Source organism: Mus caroli, unplaced genomic scaffold (assembly GCF_978045245.1).
Source record: "Mus caroli unplaced genomic scaffold, Mus_caroli_1 scaffold_10, whole genome shotgun sequence".
Lineage (NCBI taxonomy): Eukaryota > Metazoa > Chordata > Mammalia > Rodentia > Muridae > Mus > Mus caroli.
The window spans coordinates 73,199,817-73,226,749 of NW_028227265.1; the positions used below are offsets into that span (position 1 = coordinate 73,199,817).

The 26,933-nt window shown below is 38.4% G+C and overlaps 2 protein-coding genes across 6 annotated transcripts in view; one reads left to right on the forward strand and one right to left on the reverse strand.

The window, feature by feature from the left end:
* Fbxo8 (F-box protein 8) overlaps window positions 1-2,704 on the reverse strand; it is a 41,231-nt gene extending 38,527 nt beyond the window's left edge. The window contains exon 1 of the mRNA XM_021169668.3: window positions 2,453-2,704. The gene's annotated coding sequence lies outside the window, so the exon portion shown is untranslated. The remainder of the gene's footprint in view (window positions 1-2,452) is intronic.
* On the forward strand, window positions 2,697-26,583 carry Cep44 (centrosomal protein 44). 5 transcript variants are annotated; one of them, XM_021169667.3, is made up of 12 exons: window positions 2,697-3,141; window positions 4,459-4,618; window positions 6,300-6,436; window positions 8,219-8,366; window positions 9,464-9,610; window positions 10,686-10,811; window positions 12,682-12,849; window positions 13,809-14,015; window positions 15,026-15,098; window positions 24,126-24,250; window positions 24,507-24,544; window positions 25,273-26,583. In XM_021169667.3, the coding sequence occupies exons 3-12, from the start codon at window positions 6,348-6,350 to the stop codon at window positions 25,313-25,315; spliced, it is 1,164 nt and encodes a 387-aa protein (XP_021025326.1). In that variant the 5' UTR covers window positions 2,697-3,141; window positions 4,459-4,618; window positions 6,300-6,347; the 3' UTR covers window positions 25,316-26,583. The 5 variants fall into 5 exon arrangements, with proteins under 5 accessions (XP_021025326.1, XP_021025323.1, XP_085700077.1 ...); XM_021169664.3 differs by lacking the exon at window positions 4,459-4,618; XM_085843951.1 differs by lacking the exon at window positions 4,459-4,618 and having other exon boundaries at window positions 2,697-3,065.
* Window positions 26,584-26,933: the final 350 nt, after the last annotated feature.

Sequence of the window (26,933 nt, forward strand, 5' to 3'; positions counted from 1 at the left end):
CACTTTAATATAATTCTATCTTGAAAAGCCCAAGATCATACTTAGGGTGTGTACCCTTGTTTTATTAATTCCCTCTCTCTCCCTCTGTCAATGTCCTTACTAAAACTGTATTAAATTTATTTTTAATAAACCTTGCTTTATAAGTCTCATCCTACATTTTGTTGCTGCTGCTGGTTTGCAGCAAGGTAAAATATTCTGGCTTCAGCTGAGTAGAGGTCTTTAAGGAGCACACCTTGGACTGATATACACAGCAACATGGAGTATAGTTCTGTTACCCACTACCACTCACACTTGCCATCTAAATATTTTTTTTAAAAAAATCAAAGCACATTTCCAAAACACACTTTTCCCACCCCCATTTGATCACACGGGTTTAACAGAAATTTTCCACTGATCTGCATTTTATCTATAACCAGCCCTAGCCTTTTCCTAACTGTTTTCCTTTTCAAAAGCTATCTTCGATACATTTATTTTGACCCAATTTCAGCTATGTAAAAGGGTAAAAGATAACCTCAAACACTCTTTTCAGATTCTCTACCCTTCAGGCAACATTAAATAATATTCTTTAGGATAATTAATATAAAATATTTCTAAATTATTTTTCTGGAGGAGCTGATGCTAGTATAGTTCACATATTACTTCACAATCAGGCTTTTTTTCCTTGTCAGAATTAAATTCTTTTGGACATACTTTGGCTAAGATATTCTTATGTAATGATTACTTTTAACTGCTAAAAGTACATGTTAATAACATGATACATGTTATCAGCCACATTTGTTCCAGGTGCCTCTAAAATCGATGCTCCCATCGATTTTGCCTCCTGTGTTATCCTCTGCCTCTCTAATGTGGGTTGGGTTAAAGACTCTTAACAAACACACTATGACAGCAGTGATAGGGTATCACTTCTAAGATTAGATTATAAAATATAGGTATCTTCCCTCAGTTGGATGCTTTCTCCCAGCTTGTCTGTTGTAGGGGAAATCAACAGCCATACTCTAAGGTAGTTTTCTGAAGAAAACCCACTTAGCAGAGAATCTAGTGCAGCTGGCAACTATGTGCACGCACTTGGAAGTACAACCTTAGTCCATCTCAATGCAGTCTCTCAATAGTATCACAAGTCCCAAACACAGCCTAACCACTACCTCACGAAACAAGCTGAATTGCTCTGTTGAACGTTGCCCTGATACTTGACTCAAAGAAACCAAGATAATACATGTTTGTTGTTTTAAGCTGCATTAAATTTGGGGATAATCATAAACCAGCAATGTGAAACTAGTGACGATACTTAGGTAATTGTTAATTTAGACAAACTGTATAAGCAAGAAGTTTCTGAATTATCCTGAAAATAATACATTTATTTATTGTTCATTCTGAGACCTTCTCTACATTGTAAAAACAAAATAAAAAACAAACAAACAAACAAAACCCAACAACAAAAACCTTTCACAAAGGTAACCGGAAGCTCTTCTCCTCAGAGTGAAAGTGCCAAAGTCCAAACAACCAAAGCAAAGAGACGAGGACTTAGTGACCTGTTGCAAAACCATACGTCCAAGCCTTTGGAAGGCCAAGAAAAAGGATTGCTAGCTAGGGACAGTCGGGGTTACACAGTGAATTCTGGGCCAGCCTGGAGTACACAGGAGACCCTGTTTCAAAACACAAAGACGGAGTGCAAACACTGACATGAACAACAGTTTGTATTCAATTGCAGTATTGAGGGAAATGCCTTGAAGAGAATATGGCGCGCGCGCCGGTGTGTGTGGGAGTGTCTTTAAAAATAAATGTCTCACTTATAAATTAAGTCGTCACAATTATTAATCAGTAAATACAGAACGAAAAATAAACCAGAAATATATCGAGTAAGAATTGCAAACTGCTATGGGTTTTGTCTAGACAATGTGTACTGAGTACATAAGATGTGGGAAGTGGAGCGTAGCCACATTAAAGGAAAACGAAAAGGAAAGTGTTGAACCAATTTTATAGTCTGTTTGGAGACTGTAGCAACGAGCAATCAGCGGAGGTCTTAAACTGGATATGTTTGAATTCGTATTAAGGGGACGCCGTAAGAAATGAAGCGTGCCTGGGCATCGAACGACACTGTAACCACCACAAAAGCAACATGTGAAACTGAAGAAAGTAACCTCCACCGTTTGTCATCTTTCAAGAGGGACGACACCGCGTCGCTACCGCGAGTCCCAAATCGACCTCTATACCAATGGCCTAGAAACAGAAGAGACTCACACCCGCCTCTCGACTCTGATACATCATTTTAATAAGCCACCGCCGCTGTCACTCAAAATGTCTCACAATACCCATTGGTCCTAAACTGTTGCTTGCTGGGCCGGGGCTACCAAGTGGCAAGCATCCCTAGCCCTCACTTCGGAGGAGAAAAGTGAGAGCGTCCGGGCGGGCGGAAGAGGCAAGGCATCGGAAGCCTCTGTGCCTACGCGAGTACCTGAGCGACCTGGGACCTCCACCGCCGCCGCGACGACTCGGCCTGTGGGCGGGGGCTGTCAGCCGAGAAGAAAATGGCTCAGCCGGGAACTGGTGCCCAAGCCATGGAGAGGCCTGTCCAGAGCGCACGTGTTCGCGCTGGAGAACACGATGGCTGCGAGGGAACCAGAAGGCTCCCCAGACTCCCGCGAAGTCACAGCACCTCAGCCTGCAGAAGCCCGAGTGGCGGACCTTGCAAGGGTTTGACGTTTCCTATTGTTGCCGGAAGTGACGTCGAGGAGCGGCTCCTTAAAGGAAAAAGATTTCCGTTTTCCTCATTCAGATTCGCCATAAAGTCTTTATGTTTTCGCTTCTCATTCTGAACGACTCTGGCCATCAAAATTATGCTAATTTGAAATGTGACAATCAATAAAAGACACGCAATTGATAAAACTTTCATGACAGTCGAGTATCCTGAAGAAGCTGCGCGAACGCAGTGTGGAATCTGCACCTAGGAATGCCAGCATTTGGGGCAGCCTGTGGCTCGGAATGTTTAGCCGCCGTTCGAACTCTCGGCTCGAACTCTGAGTTCTAAAAACAAACCGTCGGCACGAGGGGCGACCCGAGGCGCGGGCGTAAGGCTCTGGGGCTGCAGACCCGGTTCCCGCCACGTTCTCGGGTTTCTTGTGCGCCCTTCTTCTTTCTGTGTTGGTACGGTAGCCTTGGGAACCTTTCAGTTTGCTTAGGGGCTGCTGGCTGAGCCAGAGCTCGTGAACAGGCTGTGCTCTGGCTTGGACGGAGGTGGCCCTTCTGCTGTCCTCACCGAAGTTCCTGGGTTGTAGGCGAACGATCAGGTCTACCGTCTCATCCCTTTAAATTTAGAGGCAGAAAGGGAATTCGAGATGGGACTTGCTTGTGTACCAACTGGTATGGTTTTGGAAGGCATCAAGTAGAATGAATCGGAGTCTGCCCTCTTTGAATTGTTTTGTAGATGCCTTTAAGTTTCTTTCAGTCAAAAATACATCTAGCTCCAAAAGACTGTCCGGAATAGAAAAAGTACTCCTTCCTTCGTGTACTCTCTCTCTCTCTCTCTTTCTTTTTCTTTTTTTTCCATCTTCATGGTGTTTTTTTTCCCCCCAAAATAATTCTCCATCTACTTTGAGGCCTACGATTGCTCTGTATGAAAAGAAAACTAATTTTAACATATGTATTCTAGGCTTACTGCTACACTAGACTATTTTACAGAATTATTTGCAAGCATTTTAACAGTGTTTTATGCGTGAACACAGCGGTTCCCTCATCGAATCTTACAACAGCATTTTCCTAATATCTATTACGGAAAGATTTTGTAAATTTAGTTTCTACAGATTTGTATCCCTCTATCTTAAAGTTTGTCTTTTAGATATGTCAAGCGGAATCTCAAAATCCTAGCTATCCACTGTGATTATTAAAGGCTAGTTACTTTATCCAGGGCAAAATGATTTTGAAGTCCTGTGACATGTTTTTAAAAACCTGTAGCAGCTATGAAATTGAGCTGGGTTTGAAACAAAGTATCTTAAACTGCTGAGCTGGGAGACTAGCTCAGTTGTAGAGCCATTGGGTATGCCAAGATCCTGAGATCGGTTCTGTTCCCCACCAAACCATGTTGTGCGGTGCTCACAATGTCTTCCAGCAATTCGGTTGGTGGATTTGATTTGTTCCTAACTCTTCAGAAAGCTAGTTAGACCAGTGAGACCTTAATGATTGAATCTGTATATGGTCTTCATTTAATATCCTGTGATAAGTAATATAAAGTGAAAATGCTAATTTTATTTTTAAGTAAGTTTAATTTTATCTCAGGTTAACTACGGTCAAGTGTAACATATGTATCAGTACTTGATTAGCTTCAATTCATAGTAATAATTTTAGTATTTACTAATTAAAAAATACTAGGAAAGCCTTTCTTGAAAACATACTTCTATGATCTTGTTTTTTTAAAAATACCTTTATGTTTTTCTTTTCTGTCATATCGTTTCCCTCCACCTACAGATACAAGCTGTACTTGAATCTTACTCTTCTTTAAAATGTTTATTGTGCTGGTAATGAAGAGGATGTGTTCCTGGGGCATACTTTATTGTCTGAAATTTCATTACCAGAGGTAGAAATAATGTAAAGATAAATGTCTTCTATGATACCAGCAAAAGAAAAGGTAGCACCGAGTATTGGATAAAATCGCATGTCCTGGGAAGATGGGATATGAACAGAACTAACAATTGTGTTGTCAGATGGGTCTGGAAACTAAAACAAGATCAGACCTGCAATCTTAAATCCCAGGCACAGTGTTTGTAGTTACAGCAGAGGCTAGAGTAGTTACCACGTCACCTTTCTTAGTCAATAAAGGTTGATCTGGGAAGTCTGTCTTAACATATCTGTATGTCTTTCTAGCCCAGGCATCTGGAAAGATGGGAAATAAGCCTTACTGTTTTGACCAGTATGTTGTATAATTTAATTTTAGGATTTCTTTCCCCGTCCCCCCCTAAAATCCTCATTGTCTAAATATATTACTATTTAGTAGGTAATTTGGTGTTTCAAACATGCTGACCATAGCATCAGTGCAAGGATACTTAAAAGTACATTCAGCAGCTCGCTCCTCAGGAGCAGACTGAGAATAGGATGCTATCCCATGGACATGGAATAGGTGCTCAAGTCTAGAGAAATGGCCACAGAAATGGTGGTGACCCAGGCTTAGAATTCTGCACATTGCCAGCTTTATATACTCCTCCTGATCTATATAGATGCAGAAGTGTCTGGGAAGGGGTGATTTATATGTCGATAGTTGCTGAAATACAGTGCGTGGACAAAAATCCCTAAGTATAGTTAATCTAATTCTTGAATTGTTCTTTCTTTCTTTCTTTCTTTCTTTCTTTCTTTCTTTCTTTCTTTTAATATCAGTGATTTCATTTTAAAGGAGCTCCAGTTTCAGAGAATCTCTTTTCTGCAGGAACTCTTGTCATTTTCTTGAGCAAGATATTAGTGAACTATGAGTTTGGTTTGGATTTTAATATAAGCATCTCTAATTGGCAACTATATGAAATCCAAACCCTGGGGATAATAACTTAAATCTGTGCTAAATTTATCTTCATTTTTTGGTTTATACTATATAGGTTTTATAAACATTCAGGGCAATTAATGATAGCGGCCATTTCAACTTGATATTTTTTTCCAAATGGTACCAGCTATGATTTGATAAGTGTCCTCCATAGGCTCATATGTTTGATAACTTGGTTTCCAGCTTGGAGTTCTAATTTGACAGGTTGTGCAATCTTAGGGAGGTGGGACTTAGCTAGAGGAGGTTGCTTGGGGAGTGAAGATGCCTTAAGATGATAGATAGCCTGATACCAGTTCTTGGCTTTCCTTCCTCTGGTCTGGGGTAATGTAGGCTAGCAGCTACTGTGCATTCCTGCCACCTTGTGCTGCCTGTCACCATGTCACGATGGCTTCTACACTGTGAGGATCCATAGCCCCTCAGGCATTGGGCCAATAAGTCTCTTTTTCACTGAGTAAAGATTATAGTGTATTATCATTCAAGGTAAAACATTTGGGAGAGTGCTAGATGAAGTACATTGGAAGAACATAAACACAAGACATACTTATGTTTTTCGAAAGGAAAAAGTAGAGGATGAGGTTGAAGCCAAGTTTGCACTTAGGGTTGAGAGTTGGCACAAGGCAGTAAGCCCTTAACCTGCCAGAGAAGTGCTAAGTTCCGAGGAGTGGAAGTAGGTGGTGTAACCTGCTGGGGAGACACACAGAGTAGATGAAGGAGATGTATGCACAGTAGAACAGAGCAACTTCCCAAAGTGTTAACCAGGACTTCATAATTTCATTTTTAGATGAGAGGTTGTAAGATTATTTGAGAGTTGGAGCTGAATCGGAATATAATGGCAACAGGTGACTTAAAAAGAAGCTTGCGGAAGCTAGAACAAGTGCTTCGTTCACTAAATTACCCTAATGAGGTGGATTATGTCGGGTAAGCTGTAATGCATTTGATATTTGAAACTTACTGGTGGTTTTCTTTTCTTTTTCTTTTTTCTTTTTTTGTTTTTTCCAGACAGGGTTTCTCTGTGTAGCCCAGGCTGTCCTGGAACTCACTCTGTAGACTAGGCTGGCCTCGAACTCAGAAATCCACCTGCCTCTGCCTCCCTAGTGCTGGGATTAAAGGTGTGAGCCACTACTGCCCGGCTAGTTTTATCATTATTATTATTATTTTGCAAAACGTTCGAGATACATATGACATGATGAAACTAATAATTCTTTTTAATGGACCCTATTTAAATTCACTTTTGGGCTAACAGCTTGGTACAGGGACTGGCTGCCCAGCCTGATGACCCTGATTTCAATCCCCAGGCCTCACACTGAAACAAAAGATCCAGCTCCCTCAAATTGTCCTTTGTCCTTCAGAGGTTCCTGTACTGTTGTAGATGAGTGTGAGTGCGCAGTGAACAGCTGTAATAAATTCAAGAGAAATGTACTTGTGTATATACATAGCTAATGTTATAATATTCAAGTATATGTATTTAAGAAAGCAGAAAACTGTAGGAACTTATAAGTATGAATAAAAATTTCAACCCAAGAGGATTTAAGATGGCCGTTTGTTAGCTGTATATATCTCAGTCTAGATGCTGTCTCTAATTTTAAGCTCACTGGAGTATAATGGATTTTATTAATTATATAATCTGCCGTTCTCTCATTCTGCAGGGTAGTAGTATGTTTAATATAGCCAACATGAGCAGTGACCATTTACTTCATGTGTTCTCTAGCATGGAAGATTCTGATTAGTGGTGTTTCTTAAGGTAGCCTCCATGCTATAAAACTCTTATTAAATTTTGAGTGGAGTGTTGGAAAGATGCCAAGAGCACCTGCAGCTCTTCCAGAGAAATAGAGTTTACTCCCAGCCATCCCATCAGGTGCCTTCCATCTGCAGTTGCTGTGGGCAGGAAACATACAAATAAAAACAAAAGGCTTTTTAAAACTTTGGGGTGGCGATGGGGAGGCTTACACACACATTGCAATTCTGTGGAAAACATTCTGTTCATATGTAAGCACAGTATAACTTCAGCTGGCTGCTAACTGAAGATAGAATTCATCTGCTTCTTTGTGCAGGATTCAGCAAGTCATTACCTACCAGTAAGTAAGTAAAGAATTAGAAACAGACAGTATGAGGCATCAGAGACTAAGAAGATGGCTTCATGAGAACCAGCATTAAGTAATGAGTCATAACGAATACGTACAGATAAAGGCAGCATGTAGGGCCCTCCTCCTAGACATAGCACAGGCTAGGAAGGTACAGCTCTCGAAGAAGCAGAGTGGCACCTCATCACAGCATAAGCTCTTCCAGTGGTTCCTCATTCATAACTTAGAGTTTGTAAGGTTAATTTTTGCAGGTTTGTGTAGGAATATATGCCTTAATATAACAAATGTTGCAAAGTATAAAATCTTCTTGAGAACTGTAAGGCAGTACTTTCTTTTCATTTATAGGAGATCAAGTAAGAATACACGTTAGAAAAGCCATAAAAACTGTAGGAGATAGGCTGTCCAGCAATAGTGAGGTTCAGAGCACATGAAAGTGAACAGTGTTGTTTCTTAATCTGATCAGAATGGCTCAGAGTAGCAAAGAGAGTCTGGAGAGTCATGTCTATCTTCATTACTGTGTCTATAATGATAACCAAGTTATTGACAACACTGCTAATTATCCTTAATCACCCAGGCTTTGGACCTATGTGAGTTAAGTCTTTTTCCCTTTTCCCGACAGCCTGATAAAGGGAGACACAGCAGCATCCTTGCCCATCATCAGCTACTCTCTCACTTCATACTCGCCTTACGTAGCAGAACTCCTAATGGAATCCAGTATAGAGCTCATAGCGAAGAACGACGTGCGATTTACAGATACTGTTTACAAGGTAGTCTGAGTTTATGAAACAATAATTCTTTATTGAGTGATTTTTAAAATCAATACTTTAGTAATAACTATCGAAACACAGTTGCTTGTTCACTTACCAATGGTATATACATCTGAGAAATGCATTGATAGGCAGTTTTATCATTGGAAAAATATCAGAGTGTGGTTGCAGAGACCTAGATTTGTCTATATGCATAGCCTATTGCCCTTGGGCTACAAACTTGTAATGAGTTCCTGTTCTGAATATTGTGTGAATTATAGTGCAGTATAAGTATTCATATGTCTAAACATGGATGTAATTAAGTTTAATTACTAGGCCATAGGGAAAAATTCAGCTTCATTATAATCTAGGGCTATTATCATATGTGGTCATGTGTCACATGTGTATATATTTGACCGAGTATTTTCATAAGTGTTTATTTCATTAACATGTGGTCTCTATTGCAATAAATATACAATTCCTGTTTGCTTTTCAACATTTCCTATTAATTATGGCAACTGGTAAACATTTGTCATTGGCTGTAATTTGCCTGCTTTCTATGAAATTTTAGTAAATGTTTGTATACTGGAGGAAGCAGGAGAGAGAACCTTATAGTATACACAGTGAAGCTTTCATAGTTTGTTCCTTGAGATCCGAGACAAGATCTATCTGCAGTAGCATCTAGACACTTGAATGGAGACTGAATTTGATCTGTTGATTTCGATTTTTAAAAACTTAATGTTTACCATTAATTTTATCAAGTGCTATGAATTTTGTGTGTGTTTGTTTTGTTTTGTTTGAGACAGGGTCTCACTAGCTCTGGCTGTCCTAAAGTGCTCACCCACCTCTCCCTCTTCACTCCCTCTTCCTCTCCCTCCCTCTTCCTCTCCTCTTCCTCTCCTTCCCTCTTCTTTTCCCTTCTGCCCCCTACTCAACATATCCCTAGCAACTTGTCTCATTCCTGAGCATAATTCAACACCAACTCTATACTTTTAGTAACTTTACTTAATGGCTTGATCTTTCTCTCAAGGGTAGTCATTACCTTCTGATCAGGTGGTTATATAATTTTGAATTAAACAAATAAATTGTTCCTAATTATTACCTTTATTCCTTTGCAGCTTCTTCGTGATCAATTCGATTATAAACCAATTTTGACAAAAAAGCAATTTATACAGTCTGGATTTGCTGAATGGAAAATTGAAATTGTCTGTGATATATTGAATTGTGTGATGAAAAAACACAAGGAATTGATTGGCCTTGACAAGGTAATTTTACAAATAGATTTAGTTCTAACTGATGAAAAAAAAAACCCACTATTTAAATCAAATCAGCAGCAAATTATTTAAAAGTGCATGGTCAGTGGACCCCAGAGGTTCTTTGGCTGTCAGACTCCTATGATTAGAGAAAGCATGGAGGACCTTCGTAGAAGAGACTTAAGTGCAGAAGCAAATGCACTGAGGCAAAGCAGCAGTGTTCTCGTCGGGGGAGGGGTGGGCAGCTAAGCTTCGCAGGTGACTACACCAACTGTTACAGATGTCAGTGTGTTATGAAATGAAGGGGATTCTTGCTGTTAATGGTATACGTGGAATTGGGGAATTGTCTAGGAATTTCAAGGGCAAATCTAGGAACTAGGATTAGTTTCTACCAAAAATGAGTTGTATAGAACCAAGCTGGGAACTGGAAGGGATGTGAATGTGTAAAACCACAGAGGTGCTGAGGAGTCCGACCTCTAACTTTTATGTCTCAGAATCTCCTCTATAGGGCAAAGATTTCACAGCGAGCTTCTTGCCAAGGACAGGTCACTGTAATACCAGGATTTCCTGCAGTCTGACCTAGATCAAGCCATGAGCAGCTACTTAATCTAGATCTCATTGCTCATACAGCCACATATCAGATGCCATGGTTGCTCCATTATACACAGATAGGGTACAGACTGTCAAGGGTCGTGATTTCTCCGATACTAGTCACATGTCTTACACATTATGATCTGAACCTAAATTAACAGTTCAAAGATAATGTATTTTTGACACTTTTTAAAGCTTTTGTTTTATTTTCTTGTGTAGTTTTGTTTGTTTTTTTAACTATGTAGCCCCAGGTGCCTCATAGTTTCTGTGTAACTAATGCTGACCTCAGCCCTCCGTCCTCAGTCTTCTGTGTGCAGGATTACATCACCAACAAACCAGTCTCACTTAAATGTACAGGAAACAAACAAACCAAACATGCTTCATTGTTTCCACTATTTACTATTATCAAAACTAAGTATTTAAAGAATAGAATTTAAATTTATATCATACTTTTCTACAAAATGTACTATTTTGTCTACTTCTTTTCCCTTCTTAGAATAATTCATCATGCCAAAGGAAGAAGAACGTTTCTGAAAAGCCAGAACCTTGTTCAAACAGTGAGAAACGCCCTGCAGAGGCTGTTGGCATTGATATCACGGGCAGGTTTATGACATCAGGAAAGGTGTGAAAAGAAAAGGGACAGTAGCATCTGCGTACAGAGAGATGGAGTTCTCCACTGCAGCAGGCAGCACAGATACAAGGCGTTTTTAGTAGTGAAAACGAGTTTTCTTAAAGGCCTTCTTTTCATTTATTTATGTGTTTTGATCATATTTTCTCGGATGCTCTCTCTCTTAAGCCACTTCACTTTCCTCCCCACAGTCTCAGCAGGTGACTTCTTAGTGACATTTGGGGACAATTCCTAAACTTGTGAGAAGTGTAAACAGGAAAAATTGTATAGGCTTCATATTTCTAATGTTGAATTCTTTTTCATTTTCCAGATAAAATGTAGTAAGGTTATTTTATAGAGGCATTGACATACTTTTAAAAATATATTTATTTTATCTTACATGGTTGTATATCAGAAGGAAGCAAAAAAGTGTGTCATATCCCTTAGAACTAGAGTCATGTGTGGTTGTAAGTTTCCATGTGAATACTAGGAACCAAACCTGTCTTTTGCAAGAGTTTGTAAGTGTTTTTTAACCTGAGACATCTTTGCAGCCCTCAGCGTATACTCTTAATTACATATCTGATCATCCCTAAAAAGATGTGTATATGTATTAAGTAATCCACTAGTAGCAAGAGTGATTTTGAAGGTTCTTTTAGATGCAATGAAAACCAAGATTATAGATTCTTTAGTAATCTGGTTTTGATTATTCTTTATTTTAGGTATTCGCTGTCTCTGTCTTGAGCACCTGCAGCTAAATGAATTCCAATACATCGAGTGACAGCTGCTTTTCATATCCAAGGGAGCTCTAAGCTAGTATTCCATTTTAATAATAAATGTCCTTCTAGCTATTTTCCTTTTGGGGTGAGGAGGCAGAATACAGATTAATAATCGATGTAGAATTAGATAAAAGGTATAAATTGTTTCTAAATAAAGTGAAATACATAGAATTACTTATTCTTTAATCCAAAATATATGACTAGAAAAGCTTTAATACCAGAAACATGAATAACTACTAAAGAGCTGGTAGTATTAATAATCATTCTTATATTTCTTTGTTGACAAAGAAGTTGGGACAGTGCTGAAGCAAATTGTCTCCTTGCTGATGCCTCATGTCATTTAGATTGTTTATGATTTCTTCATGTGTTAGGGTTTTCTTGTGTCTCTACAAACAATCCATAATAATAATAGGCAGGCAGACCGTGGCTAAAGTGTGAAGTTACTCTTAGTACTTCCCTTTTTTCAGTATTTTAAACATTCAATGAAAGGTAACCTATGTACTGTGATTTGATCAATAGTAAAAATTTTGGTGAGTTCTCACATAGCAAGTTGTTATTTAACTTGTAAATTATGTCACAACTTTTGTTTATTTATTCATTGACAGAATCTCACTATATAGCCCAGGTTGGCCTGGTGCTTCTAACCCTTCTGTCTGGGCTTAGTAAATGCTGGGATTACGGTTCTGTGCTACCACACGTCATAGATATTTTTGTTTTGTTGTTTTTTGGTTTTGGTTTTAACTTTCTATCATGTAATATTTCAAACATTTATAAAATCTGAACATTAACCTGTTTCAACAAATAATCAGATCTTTGCTAATCCTGTTTCATCTTTACCGTAACCACTTTGTCCAGCATTTTGAAACCAAGCTAAACATCTTCTTTAAAATATATTTCAGTATTTAACCTAAGACATAAGAAAGCTTTTTAAAAAGTTGAACTATGTCTCCCAAGCACTTAAAAAATATGTTAATATTAGCATCTTATATTATGATACATTATTGTGGTAATTTAAATGTCTTTAAATCTTTATACAGTTTGTCTAGAGTATACTTAAAGGAATCGTGGCAGTAAACCATGGAAGTGTCTGTTGGTGTTTGTCTCTGCAGAAGAAAGCTGTGGTGATCCGCCACCTGTACACTGAAGAGAAGGTTGGCGTTCCTGAAGGGACAGTGACCTTAGCAGACATCAGTCAAGGCTGCAGTGAGTCAGCAGAGCAGAGTTCTGACATTCGGATTCCTGAGGCCCAGGCCCCTGAGGTCAAGGCTGAGCTGCAAGTGAGGCCTTGCGGGCTCTTTAACACACTGCTGTGTCTCTGCTTACTTTAGTCTTTGAAACCTGGACTGTTTGTCAACTCTTAAATTATGGCACCTATGTTATTACTTAAGAATGAATCAGTCTTACTGAATGGGGGTCAGTGGATTCCAGTTGTCAGATCTGTTTGCAGTTTCCCTCCTGAGTTAGAAGTAAAGCAAAGAGAAATGAAAAAAGGTTCCTGCCCCAGGGAACTTGCAGTCTAGCAAGATAGATGTGCCGCTTTGCGTGGTAGAGTTCTCTACCACTTGTAAGCTTGGCATTTTATCCCATTTTCCCTTTGTCAGCAAAGGGAGTTTTTGCTTTATTTTCCCCAAGGGGCATGGTCTTGCCATGTAGCTTTGGCTGCCTTTATATAGCTCAAGGTGGCTTCTAATTGCAAAATCCTTTCTGCCTGGCCTTTTTATAGTAGGGTTGCAGATCTATGCTGTCCTACCTGACTCCTTGCTAGTTTTCCATTTCTGTTACTCCTTTTTAATACAAGCACCCTCATGTATATGATCTCTACTGTTTCTGATACAGTGCTCTGCCTTGGGATCTTTATACAGTTTGGGTTACACTTGGATTTATGAACATTTATTTATGGGCCCACTTTGTGCTATGTGACACTAGCTAGTGAGCATATGTCATTTTGTCTTGCTTATTTCCTCTTGGGTTTTATATTAGGCAATGTTTCAAGGAACTAAGTAATGGCAGTTGTATTGTGCTACCTAATGTGAGAGCATCGTACAGATGACTTCACAAGTCATGGCTGTGAAAATGAAGTCACTGGGGTCACATCTGACAGACTAGTGCTGTCTAGGTCCAGTCTGTCTGCCGGAGGGCTCTGTTGTCACACTGTGCTCCTTCCTGAGCTATCAAAACAACACAAAGGAATGAAAATGTCACTTCATAACATCTGTGGTCTTGTTTATCATTTTAGGATATATGTGATAATCCTGAGATTACCGCACTTCAGATCACACTGGCCGAATGTCAGGAAAAGCTGAAGCAGCTGACTTGGATAGAGAAACGGCTTGAGCGTTTGGAAGCTGCAACACACGGAAAAGTGATGGTAGATGAGAAGGCCTGGAACAACCTTCTAAGTCGTGTCACTCTTCTTGAAACAGAGATGCTGTTGTCCAAAAAGGTATCGCTATGGAAAGCTGTCGAGTACAGTAAAGTGTTCATCTTATTACATCTGTGTACTGCTACACGAGGGGCTACTTAGGAAAGAAATGTTTAGTTAGAATAAAGTCTGCTTAAGTTGAACAAGTTTTGTTATACTTCTTAATGGCTGTTTTCCTCTCAAATAGAATATTTTGAAAAACTTGTAAGTTGAGATTTTAGTGATTAATAGATTAATACTTGAAATACTTGGAATGAGGTAAGAATTTTTGAAAAACTGAAAATTATGTATTTTAATAAGACAAAGTTTACAGAAAAAGTTGTAGAAAAGGTAAAAATTGAAATTCCAACTTTTTCTTCTTTATGCATTAACTTCAATCATAAAGTGAATTTAATAGAAACAGTTACCAAATTTACTCTTCAGTCAGTGTTCTGTTGCTGTGAAGTCACACCATGACCAAGGCAACTCTTATAAAGTAAAGCCTTTAACTAGGGGCTTGTTTACGGTTCAGAGAGTCAGTCCATTGTCATCATGGCGGGAGGGGGCAGGGATGGAAGCACACATGGCTGTGACAGTCACTGAGAGCTATATCCTTATCAACTGAGAGATAGACCTCAAAGCCCACCCCTGGTGACACACTTCCTCCAACAAAGGCCACATCTCTTAATCCTTCTCAAGTAGTGTCCCTCCTTGGTGACTAAGCATTTAAATATATGAGTCTGTGGGGTCCATTCTTATTCAAACCACTAAATTTACCATTGCCTTATAGAGTCTGAGAAATCTCTTTTATTTCTTAGGATTTCAGTTTCTAGTCTGTCTTCCTCTTTTAGAGACTGGAGTTGTAGATTCAGGAATGTTACTATCTGCTTCTGCATCTAAATGGTTGTTTCTTAAACAGAAATAATTATATATTATTTGTAAACAAATTTATTCAAACTAAACATGCCCTGTGCATTGCTTCTATTTTGTGTTTAGCAGTGTAAAATGAAACACCTTGCATTTTATTCTAAATATTTGCCTGTACATTCCAGAGTGAATCTGTAGAGCGTAATGTGGCAAGTCAAGACTGTGAGTCAATTAGTGATGTGGACTTTGTACCCTATGGTAAGTTCTTAAATTATATTAATACTCTTGGCTTGCAAACATGTTTAAAAGAGTAGTTTGTATGGACATTTGGCATCTTTAGCATTCTCATCTATGCATGTGTGTGTGTATGTGTGTGTGTGTGCGCGCTCGCGCGCGTGTGCGTGTGTAAGCCAGAGGTCCATATTAGATTTCCTTCTCAATCACTCTCTGGATTATTCTTTGAGATAAAGTTCTCACTGAACCTCTAGCTCACCAACTTGGCTATACTTGCTAGCCAGCAAGCTCCCAGGATACCCTTGTCTCCATCACCCTAGCAGTCAGACTGTAGATGCAAGCCACTACACCTGATTTAAAACAAAACCTAAAACAAAGAAAACCATAGTTTTAGAAATCAAATTAAGCAAATTTACTGATCAAGTCATATCTCCAGCTTTTATTACACATTTCTATTAATAAAATAAAATTACAGAGCTCTTAGAAAAAAGAAAATAGAGAACCACAGACTGCCAATGATTGCTTATATAACCAGAGTATATATCTTTCAGGGTATAGAGGATGAATATACTCTGGCGTACAGTCTTGTAGACCTTGGGGGATTTTTACTTTGAATCATTCTAGAATAACAGTACTGTCAATAAGAAAATCAGACCTCTAAAAGTTCTGCTTACTGACAGTCATACAGTGAGAATGGTGTAGAGCCCGGGAGGTCTTTTCCATGCCACAACCTTCTTCGGATAGACTCCATGTTACTGAGCATCAAGGATCTCCGGTTTCCACAGAACCTTTTATTCTTTTGAGTCTTAATTTAGAAAAAGCAAAGGGCCACATTTTACCTCATGGTGTGATTAAATTATGTTTGTAAAGAAGATGACTTCTATGATTGACAGTTTATCATGAGGTTAAATTTCAGTTTTATATATATGTGTGTAACATCATTAGAGCTTTTCAGCTACTATATGTTTAACAATCCGCATTTTACAATATGCAATTTAAGAAACTGCATTGTTCTAACTGCTGTATTAAGTCATTTCATTCCTAATACAGCCATGTAAACTAAGTACTATTATTATGCATATGTGACTGTCTCAGATGAGGAAGATGAGTTTCATTGAAACTCACTGGTCAGTATTCCAGTGACCACCCAATCACTGAGTGGTGGACAGAGTTGAATTAAGGCAACTCACTCTAATAGGTTTCCTCAACACTACACAGTTAGTGCAGATGCTGCTATCATCTCACAGAAGGCAATTTCAGGTGATCTGATAGGATGCATGGGACAATTTCAATATTATTGTATTTAGGCCTGATTTGTGACCAATTATATGGTCAGTTTTGGAGAAGGTACCATGAGATGCTGAGAAGAAGGTATATCCTTTTGTTTTAGGATAAAATATTCTGTAGATATCTGTTAAATCCATTTGTTTCATAACTTCTGTTAGTTTCACTGTGTCTCTGCTTAGTTTCTGTTTCCAGGATCTGTCAATTGATGAAAGTGGGGTGTTGAAGTCTCCCACTATTATTGTGTGAGTTGCAATGTGTGCTTTGAGCTTTACTAAAGTTTCTTTAATGAATGTGGCTGCCCTTGCATTTGGAGCATAGATATTAAGAATTGAGAGTTCATCTTGGAAAATTTTATTCTTGATGAGTATGAAGTGCCCCTCCTTGTCTTTTTTGATAACTTTGGGTTGGATGTCCATTTTATTGAATATTAGATTGGCTACTCCAGCTTGTTTCTTCAGACCATTTGCTTGGAAAATTGTTTTCCAGCCTTTCACTCTCAGGTAGTGTCTGTCTTTTTCCCTGAGATGGGTTTCCTGTAAGCAGCAGAATGTTGGGTCCTGTTTGTGTAGCCAGTCTGTTAGTCTATGTCTTTTTATTGGGGAATTGAGTCCATTGATATTAAGAGATATTAAGGAAAAGTAATTGTTGCTTCCTATTATTTTTGTTTTTAGAGTTGGCATTCTGTTTTTGTGGCTGTCTTCTTTTTGGTTTGTTGAGGGATTACTTTCTTGTTTTTTCTAAGGTGTGGTTTCCGTCCTTGTATTGTTTTTTTTCTGTTATTAATCTTTGAAGGGCTGGATTTGTGGAAAGATAATGTGTGAATTTGGTTTTGTTGTGGAATACTTTGGTTTCTCCATCTATGGTAATTGAGAGTTTGGCTGGGTATAGTAGCCTGGGCTGGCATCTGTGTTCTCTTAGTGTTTGTATAACATCTGTCCAGGCTCTTCTGGCTTTCATAGTCTCTGGTGAAAAATCTGGTGTAATTTTGATAGGCCTGCCTTTTTATGTTACTTGACCTATCTCCCTTACTGCTTTTAATATTCTATCTTTATTTAGTGCATTTGTTGTTCTGATTATTATGTGTCCTGAGGAATTTCGTTTCTGGTACAATCTATTTGGAGTTTTATAGTTCTTGTATGTTCATGGGCACCTCTTTCTTTAGGTTTGGTAAGTTTTCTTCTATAATTTTGTTGAAGATATTTGCTGGCCCTTTAAGTTGAAAATCTTCATTCTCATCTACTCCTATTATCCTTAGGTTTGGTCTTCTCATTGTGTCCTGGATTTCCTGGATGTTTTGAGTTAGGATCTTTTTGCGTTTTTGTATTTTCTTTGATTGTTGTGCTGATGTTCTCTATGGAATCTTCTGCACCTGAGATTCTCTCTTCCATCTCTTGTATTCTGTTGCTGATGCTTGCATCTATGGTTCCAGATTTCTTTCCTAGGGTTTCTATCTCCAGCGTTGCCTCACGTTGGGTTTTCTTTAAGGTCTTGGATGGTTTTATTCAATTCTATCACCTGTTTAGTCGTGTTTTCCTGCCATTCTTTAAGGGATTTTTGTGTTTCCTCTTTAAGGTCTTCTACCTGTTTAGCTGTGTTCTCCTGTATTTCTTTAAGTGAGTTATTAAAGTCCTTCTTGATGTCCTCTACCATCATCATTAGAAATGCTTTTAAATCCGGGTTTAGTTTTTCGGGTGTGTTGGGGTGCCGAGGACTAGGTGGGGTGGGAGTGCTGTGTTCTGATGATGGTGAGTGGTCTTGATTTCTGTTAGTAGGATTCTTACGTTTGTCTTTTGCCATCTGGTAATCTCTGGAGCTAGTTGTTATAGTTGTCTCTGGTTAGAGCTTGTTCCTCAGGTGATTATGTTAGCCTCTATCAGCAGACCTGGGAGACTAGCTCTCTCCTTAGTTTCAGTGGTCAGAGTACTCTATGCAGGCAAGCTCTCCTCTTGCAGGGAAGGTGCCCAGATATCTGATGTTTGAACCTGCCTCCTGACAGAAGTTGTGTTCCACTCACCGGAGGTCTTAAGATCCCACGGAGGGTCCTGTGAGGGTCCTTGCAGGTGTCCGGAGACTCTGTGGGCAAGGAACCCCGGTGCTGGCGTGGACTGGAAGGGACTTGTGACACTGATCAGGCCAGGTTTTCTGCTTCCCTAATTAATGCAGTCTCAGGTCCCGCGCGATTGGATTGGAGCAGACGCTGTGTTCCACTCACCAGAGGTCTTAAGATCCCGTGGAGGGTCGTGTGAGGGTCCTTGCGGGTGTCTGGAGACTCTGTGCACAAGGAACCCCGGTGCTGGCGTGGGCTGGAAGGGACTTGTTGTGGTTTTTGTTATTAAGAACCTAGATCTTCAGGTTAATGATCTAAACAGCCCTATATCCCCCAAAGAAATAGAAGCAGTCATTAATAGTCTCCCAACTAAAAAAAGCCCAGGACCAGATGGGTTTAGTGCAGAGTTCTATCAGACCTTCAAAGAAGATCTAATCCCAGTTCTTCACAAACTATTCCACAAAATAGAAACAGAAGGTACTCTACCCAACTCATTCTATGAAGCCACAATTACTCTGATACCTAAACCACAAAAAGACCCAACAAAGATAGAAAACTTCAGACCAATATCCCTTATGAATATTGATGCAAAAATCCTCAATAAAGTTCTTGCTAACCGAATCCAAGAACACATCAAAACAATCATCCATCCTGACCAAGTAGGTTTCATCCCAGGGATGCAGGGATGGTTCAATATACGGAAATCCATCAACGTAATCCAGTATATAAACAAACTCAAAGACAAAAACCACATGGTCATCTCGTTAGATGCGGAAAAAGCATTTGACAAGATCCAACACCCATTCATGATAAAAGTCTTGGAAAGATCAGGAATTCAAGGCCCATACCTAAACATGATAAAAGCAATCTACAGCAAACCAGTAGCCAACATCAAAGTAAATGGTGAGAAGCTTGAAGCAATCCCTCTAAAATCAGGGACTAGACAAGGCTGTCCACTTTCTCCATACCTATTCAACATTGTACTTGAAGTCCTAGCCAGAGCAATTCGACAACAAAAGGAGATCAAAGGGATACAAATTGGAAAAGATGAAGTCAAAATATCACTTTTTGCAGATGATATGATAGTATATCTAAGTGACCCTAAAAATTCCACCAGAGAACTCCTAAGCCTGATAAACAGCTTCGGTGAAGTAGCTGGATATAAAATTAACTCAAACAAATCAATGGCCTTTCTCTACACAAAGAATAAACAGGCTGAGAAAGAAATTAGGGAAACAACACCCTTCTCAATAGTCACAAATAATATAAAATATCTTGGCGTGACTCTAACTAAGGAAGTGAAAGATCTGTATAATAAAAACTTCAAGTCTCTGAAGAAAGAAATTATAGAAGATCTCAGAAGATGGAAAGATCTCCCATGCTCATGGATTGGCAGGATCAACATTGTAAAAATGGCTATCTTGCCAAAAGCAATCTACAGATTCAATGCAATCCCCATCAAAATTCCAAATCAATTCTTCAATGAATTAGAAAGTGCAATCTGCAAATTCATCTGGAATAACAAAAAACCTAGGATAGCAAAAACTCTTCTCAAGGATAAAAGAACCTCTGGTGGAATCACCATGCCGGACCTAAAGCTCTACTACAGAGCAATTGTGATAAAAACTGCATGGTACTGGTATAGTGACAGACAAATAGACCAATGGAATAGAATTGAAGACCCAGAAATGAACCCACACACCTATGGTCACTTGATCTTCGACAAGGGAGCTAAAAACATCCAGTGGAAGAAAGACAGCATTTTCAACAAATGGTGCTGGCACAACTGGTTGTTAACATGTAGAAGAATGCGAATAGATCCATTCCTATCTCCTTGTACTAAGGTCAAGTCTAAGTGGATCAAGGAACTTCACATAAAACCAGAGACACTGAAACTTATAGAGGAGAAAGTGGGGAAAAGCCTTGAAGATATGGGCACAGGGGAAAAATTCCTGAATAGAACAGTAATGGCTTGTGCTGTAAGATCGAGAATTGACAAGTGGGACCTCATGAAACTACAAAGCTTCTGCAAGGCTAAAGACACCATCAATAAGACAAAAAAACCACCAACAGATTGGGAAAGGATCTTCACCTATCCTAAATCAGATAAGGGACTAATATCCAATATATATAAAGAACTCAAGAAGGTGGACTCCAGAAAGTCAAATAACCCCATTAAAAAATGGGGCTCAGAACTGAACAAAGAATTCTCACCTGAGGAATACCGAATGGCAGAGAAGCACCTGAAAAAATGTTCAACATCCTTAATCATCAGGGAAATGCAAATCAAAACAACCCTGAGATTCCACCTCACACCAGTCAGAATGGCTAAGATCAAAAATTCAGGTGACAGCAGATGCTGGCGAGGATGTGGAGAAAGAGGAACACTCCTCCATTGTTGGTGGGACTGCAAGCTTGTACAACCACTCTGGAAATCAGTCTGGCGGTTCCTCAGAAAATTGGACATAGTACTACCGGAGGATCCAGCAATACCTCTCCTGGGCATATATCCAGAAGATGTCCCAACCGGTAAAAAGGACACATGCTCCACTATGTTCATAGCAGCCCTATTTATAATAGCCAGAAGCTGGAAAGAACCCAGATGTCCCTCAACAGAGGAATGGATACAGAAATTATGGTACATTTACACAATGGAGTACTACTCAGCTATTAAAAAGAATGAATTTATGAAATTCCTAGCCAAATGGATGGACCTGGAGGGCATCATCTTGAGTGAAGTAACACAATCACAAAAGAACTCACACAATATGTATTCATTGATAAGTGGATATTAGCCCAAAACTTAGGATACCCAAGATATAAGATACAATTTGCTAAACGCATGAAACTCAAGAAGAAGGAAGACCAAAGTGTGGACACTGTGCACCTTCTTAGAATTGGGAACAAAACACCCAGGGAAGGAGTTACAGAGACAAAGTTCGTAGCTGTGATGAAAGGATGGACCATTTAGAGACTGCTGTATCCAGCGATCCGTCCCATAATCAGCTTCTAAACGCTGACACCATTGCATACACTAGCAAGATTTTGCTGAAAGGACCCAAATATAGCTGTCTCTTGTGAGAAGATGCCGGGGCCTAGCAAACACAGGAGTGGATGTTCACAGTCAGCTATTGGATGTATCACAGGGCTCCCAATGGAGAAGCTAGAGAAAGTACCCAAGGAGCTAAAGGGATCTGCAACCCTATTGTTGGAACAACATGATGTACTAACCAGAACCCTGGAGCTCTTGTCTCTAGCTGCATATGTATCGAAAGATGGCCTAGTCGGCCATCAATGGAAAGAGAGGCCCATTGGACTTGCAAACTTTATATGCCCCAATATAGGGGAATGCCAGGGCCAAAAGAATGGGAATGGGTGGGTAGGGAAGTGGGGGGCGCTATGGGGGACTTTTGGGATAGTATTGGAAATGTAATTGAGGAAAATATGTAATAAAAATATAAAAAAAAAAAAAAAAGAGAGGCAGTGACATTATAGATTTGTTACAGGTATGCCTACAAACTGCCTGTGTAACTCCAAGATTATTTCAGTGGACAAATCAGTTGAATGGAATGAAGAATAGGAAATAGCTGGATTAGATAGAGGTTTTTGTTTTCTTTCATTTTGTTTTTTGATACAAGGTTTCTCTGTGTAGTCCTGGAGATCCTGGTACTAGCTCTGTAGACCAGGCTGGCCTTGAACTGACAGCTTCATCTGCCTCTGCCTCCAGGATATTGGGAGTAAAGGCATGGGGCCACCACTGCCAGGCTTTAGACATAGATTTTTTTTTTTTTATATACACAGACACACACCAGATTTAACCCAATTTAAATCATTCCTTCTCTTTTCATTAATTGATGAAATAAATTTACAATACTACACTCACAAAATCATTTTTAAAAATTGATCAATATTCAGAGACTAAACCACCAATCAAAGAGCATACATGGGCTGGTTTGGCACATATGTCGCAGAGGACTGCATTGTCTGGCCTAAGTGGAAGAGTATGTACCTAATCCTGTAAAAACCTGATACTCCAAGAAAGGGGAATGCTGACAGGCATATGTGTGTGTGTGTGTGGGAGTAGGAGGACTAGGGGAATGAGGGGAACAGGTGGGTGGGTGGAGTAGCATCCTCTCAGAGGCAAAGGGGAGGGAGATGGGGAGAACTCTGGCATGGGCAACCTGGAAAGGGGACAACATTTGGAATGTAAATAAATAAAATAATTTAAAAAAAAAAAAAAAAAAAAGAACCTAGATCTTGAATTTTTAACTTTTTTTTACCATATGTTAACTCAAGATTGGATCCCTTTTGATATTAATATATATTTATTATATTTATACATATTACACACATGTTTTTTGTTGTATATTATAACATAAGTTTATATAATATGTAATATAGATAAATAAAATATATTTGTGTTATAATTATATTTTTGTTATAGATGATAACACACATATATATATATACATAACTATATTTAATTTTATATATTAAATATATGAAATGTATGATTATAATATAATATTTGATTATACTATATATCATATTAATATGATATTAATCATTAATATGATATATAAGTGACATACTTATATTCATTATTGTTTATTTTATATATATATATTATATATGTGTGTGTTATTTTTTTATTTTGTTTTGTTTTGTGTTTTTGTTTTTTCGAGACAGGGTTTCTCTGTATAGCCCTGGCTGTCCTGGAACTCACTTTGTAGACCAGGCTGGCCTCGAACTCAGAAATCTGCCTGCCTCTGCCTCCCATGTGCTGGGATTAAAGGTGTGCGCCACCACCACCCGGCTATATACATGCTATATATGATATATTTTGTATAATGTATAAAATATAAATATCTATATCATTTTATATTTATTTTATATATCATATTATTTATATAATAGTATATACAATAATTATATATTATATATAAATGTAATATATTTTTAATTTATATATCTAAATATATTATAATATTTATATACATATAACATATATATTTAGTCAGTTTTTATAATTGCCACTAGCCACAAAACAAAGATAGAGAAATTTTGAAATTACTTCGACATTGCTATAATAAAGCATTGTGACAAATCTCTCAGTATTCAATTGTTATAGATGTCACCATTTTAAGAAAGGAACACATCAATAGGTGGTTTATATTTATTTTTCAAAATATATTCATGTATCTTATGTATAAGAATGCTCTATCTTATGCACATCAAAATACGGTCTCATATTCCATTACGATCATTCTTAGCCACCATATGATTGCTGGAAATTGAACTCAAGTTGTGAAGAGTCAAGGGCTGTTGATTGCTGAGTAGTCGCTCTAGTCCCAAGTAGTTTATAGTTTAACTTACTAACATTCCTATATGCTTAAAGTGATTCAGATCATGATAAAGGTAAAATGATTTTGGATTGGGGGACCATGGGGAGACAGGGTTTCTCTGTATTGTTTAGATCAGCCGTAAACTCATGCTTCTCAGCTTCCTAAGTCTATGTGATTACAAGCATGCACCACAGAGCCCAAAGGTATTCTAAAACTTTTATTAGAGAATTTTTAGCATCTGCCTTTATAAGAATAAAATGTATGAAAAACTCATTTTATTTATACCAGGTAACCATTTTACATTATTTTATTTGTAAATACTTGGCTCCTCTGTATAATGGAAAGGTATCCTAAAATGTAATTTCTTCCCAGATAAAAACTACAGTGTGGGGGGAGCAGCAGGAAACTGTTGCTCGTCTGGCTGTAGTGCAGTCTCGTCGGAAACAGCACCCGGGAGCTCCATTGTTAATTACTGTGTCTTGAGAGAGTTCTCAGAGGTAAGAGAGCCTGTCAACTGCTTAGATGATGTCTAAGGTCGAGAAGAAACAAGTACTGTGTTTACTATATCCTAGTAGGGTATAGTATACTGTTGGCAAGAACATGGTGACTTACAAATGTAATCTCTCATGGGGTCTGTGTGTTGACTAGTCTCTTTAGGCAGTGTTTCCCAGTGTGTCTTCTATAGCCATGGTCTCTCTTTGAGGATTGTTTACTTTGAGAAATTGCCTAAATTTGTTCCTTTTCAAATTAAAGGAAACAACTATCCAGAAAATGGAAAGGATGAAAAAAATGTAAGTAACAGAGAGGGTGAGAGAAGCCATTGCTCTGTAGGAGCTGCCCTGGAGTGCAGTGTGCACAGACTGTGCTTATGTCCTCACACCTTGAAGTCTCCATCAGCTGTGGCTTTTCCTTCAGACTCAGTGGGTCATTGCTTTGCTTCCTGTGTGTGTGTGTCTATGTGTGTGTGTGCATGTGCGTGTGTGTGAGCTAAGTCATTTTGTTGGCTCCCAGCAAGTGGTGTAACACACTGTCCACAGAGTTAATCATAGTTAGAGGGCAGAGATGTTGCTAATTAACTCACATCTTTCTACTTGTGCTGATTGATTTCCCAACCGTTATGAGCATGTAGCGGGATAGCTGGAGACATTTTCAGTTGTTAGTCCTGCTGGCCTCAGGATGCTATTGATAAAGGAGCACAGTGCTGATGCTTTAGTGTTACAGGGGGGCAGTGCATCTAGTTTTGGCAGAGAGCAGTGTAAAGAAAACATATGATGAAATGGTATCACAATATTATGTACCCTACTACGTTAAAAAAGTACAAAGCTCTTTAACATTAGCCAACGTCTAAAATAACTTAGGCTATGAGGATTGACTTATTTATTTTTTCTCTCTTCTATGTGCATGTATTAATAGTAATTATATATAAAAAAAAGGAACACTCAGTTTATCTTAGGGTCAGAAACAAAGTCTTCCATTATGAGCCATGCCCTTAGCTAACACAGCATTTGTTCTGTTCCAGGTTTGAAGAGACAGCAGAGTTACTGAAATGCTCAAGTCGCTAACTGTAGAATGTTCTGCATAAACGTTCCTAGGACTTTGGCTACTTATATATATTCAATATTTAAGAATTCTGTATATAATTTTAATATATGATAATTTTTATTAAGAATTTGGATTCTATTTGATATGTGAGCTTTTTCACTCTTAAATAAATACTTTTAATATTTTAAGCTGTATTTGTGCCAATTTTCTCTTCCAGTTTTCTTGGCAAAACTTTCTGTTTCAGTATATTGCTCTTACAGTGTGAAGTCATTACAGCACGCTCTGTAGTTTTGTGTTGACATTCACTGGCAGTGAGCTAGGTAATATGTTTTTGAAAGTATGGGCTGGAAGACATGGTCTACATCCTGCTGGAGATAGTCCAACTGGGACTTGCATATTGTACCCAGGAGGCTCTCAGATGTACAATCTTAGCGTAGGTGTTGGTGAACAAGTTGTAACATGTTAAAACGCTCACTGAAAACTAAACAAATCTAGTTCTTCATGTATAGTCAGTGCTGCTTTATCACTGCAATGGTGACAGCGGGCGTCTTTTGTGTGTTTCCTGAGGGAACCTTGTCGGGTGTGTGAATACTCTGGTCTGTAACCCTAGACCGTCAGCACCGACCCAAATGCTGGCCATCCATGTGATATGCAGTGGAGGTGGTCTGCACTTTCTAATGATGGAACGTTAACAACTTTTAAGGAGAGGAAAGGTCTTAAAGTTAAATAGAAAGAAAATCAAAATCACTGAGAAAGTTACTATGTGAATACCTTCTAACGTTGTAAATGAATACATAGCAATAGTAATTCTGGGTAATAGTCAAAATTATAGGAAGTTATTATATTTTACATCAGTCACCTCATTATACTGTATAATTTTATTTTAATGTTAAGTAGAATATTAAGCTATAACTAGAAATAACTTGAGGAAAACTTTTCAGTATTCTAATAAATGTTTAATGTTTACACTTTTAAAGTATAATCTTTTATGTTAGCATTGAGAAGCATACAACCTTGAATTTAGTAACATTCCCAAAGCATATCTAGAATTAATGTTTTTTGAATTTCCAGGTCACTTAAGTTAGAAAAATGAAGAGAATTCAGTTGTGAAATGCTGTTATGTCCCCAGTATGAGAACCAGCATGGACTCACAGCGCCACCTTGTGGTCTCCACGCCACTCCATTGGCTTTTAATAAAACAAACGAATCCTCATAAAACTCCCGATTTTTGAAAAAGAACATCTTTCAAGTTTTTCTGTTGAAAGACAGAATAAAATTGTTTCTGTCCCTTTGTCTCTGTCCTCCTCTTTTCTCCATCTGTTTTGGTAAGTTAAATTTTTAGTTTTTACAAATGACAACTTGTCTATATAATAGGCATTGAGTAATAGAGTAATACAGTATCTCAGTGAGAGGGAGAAATATACTTTGTGAGAGAAAATCTTATTAAATAGATCTAAGAATAATACACTTTGAATTAAACGAACCAAAATAGTCACACAAGAGAACCATTGACCCCACAAAGTGGTATGTAAAGAAGGGAGAGGAAAAACCTGGGAATTTATGTGCTAGGAGGTCTCTATTGAAGTCAGGAAAGCTCAGATCTCTTTTTCTATTTGGAAACGTAGCTCCATACATTTG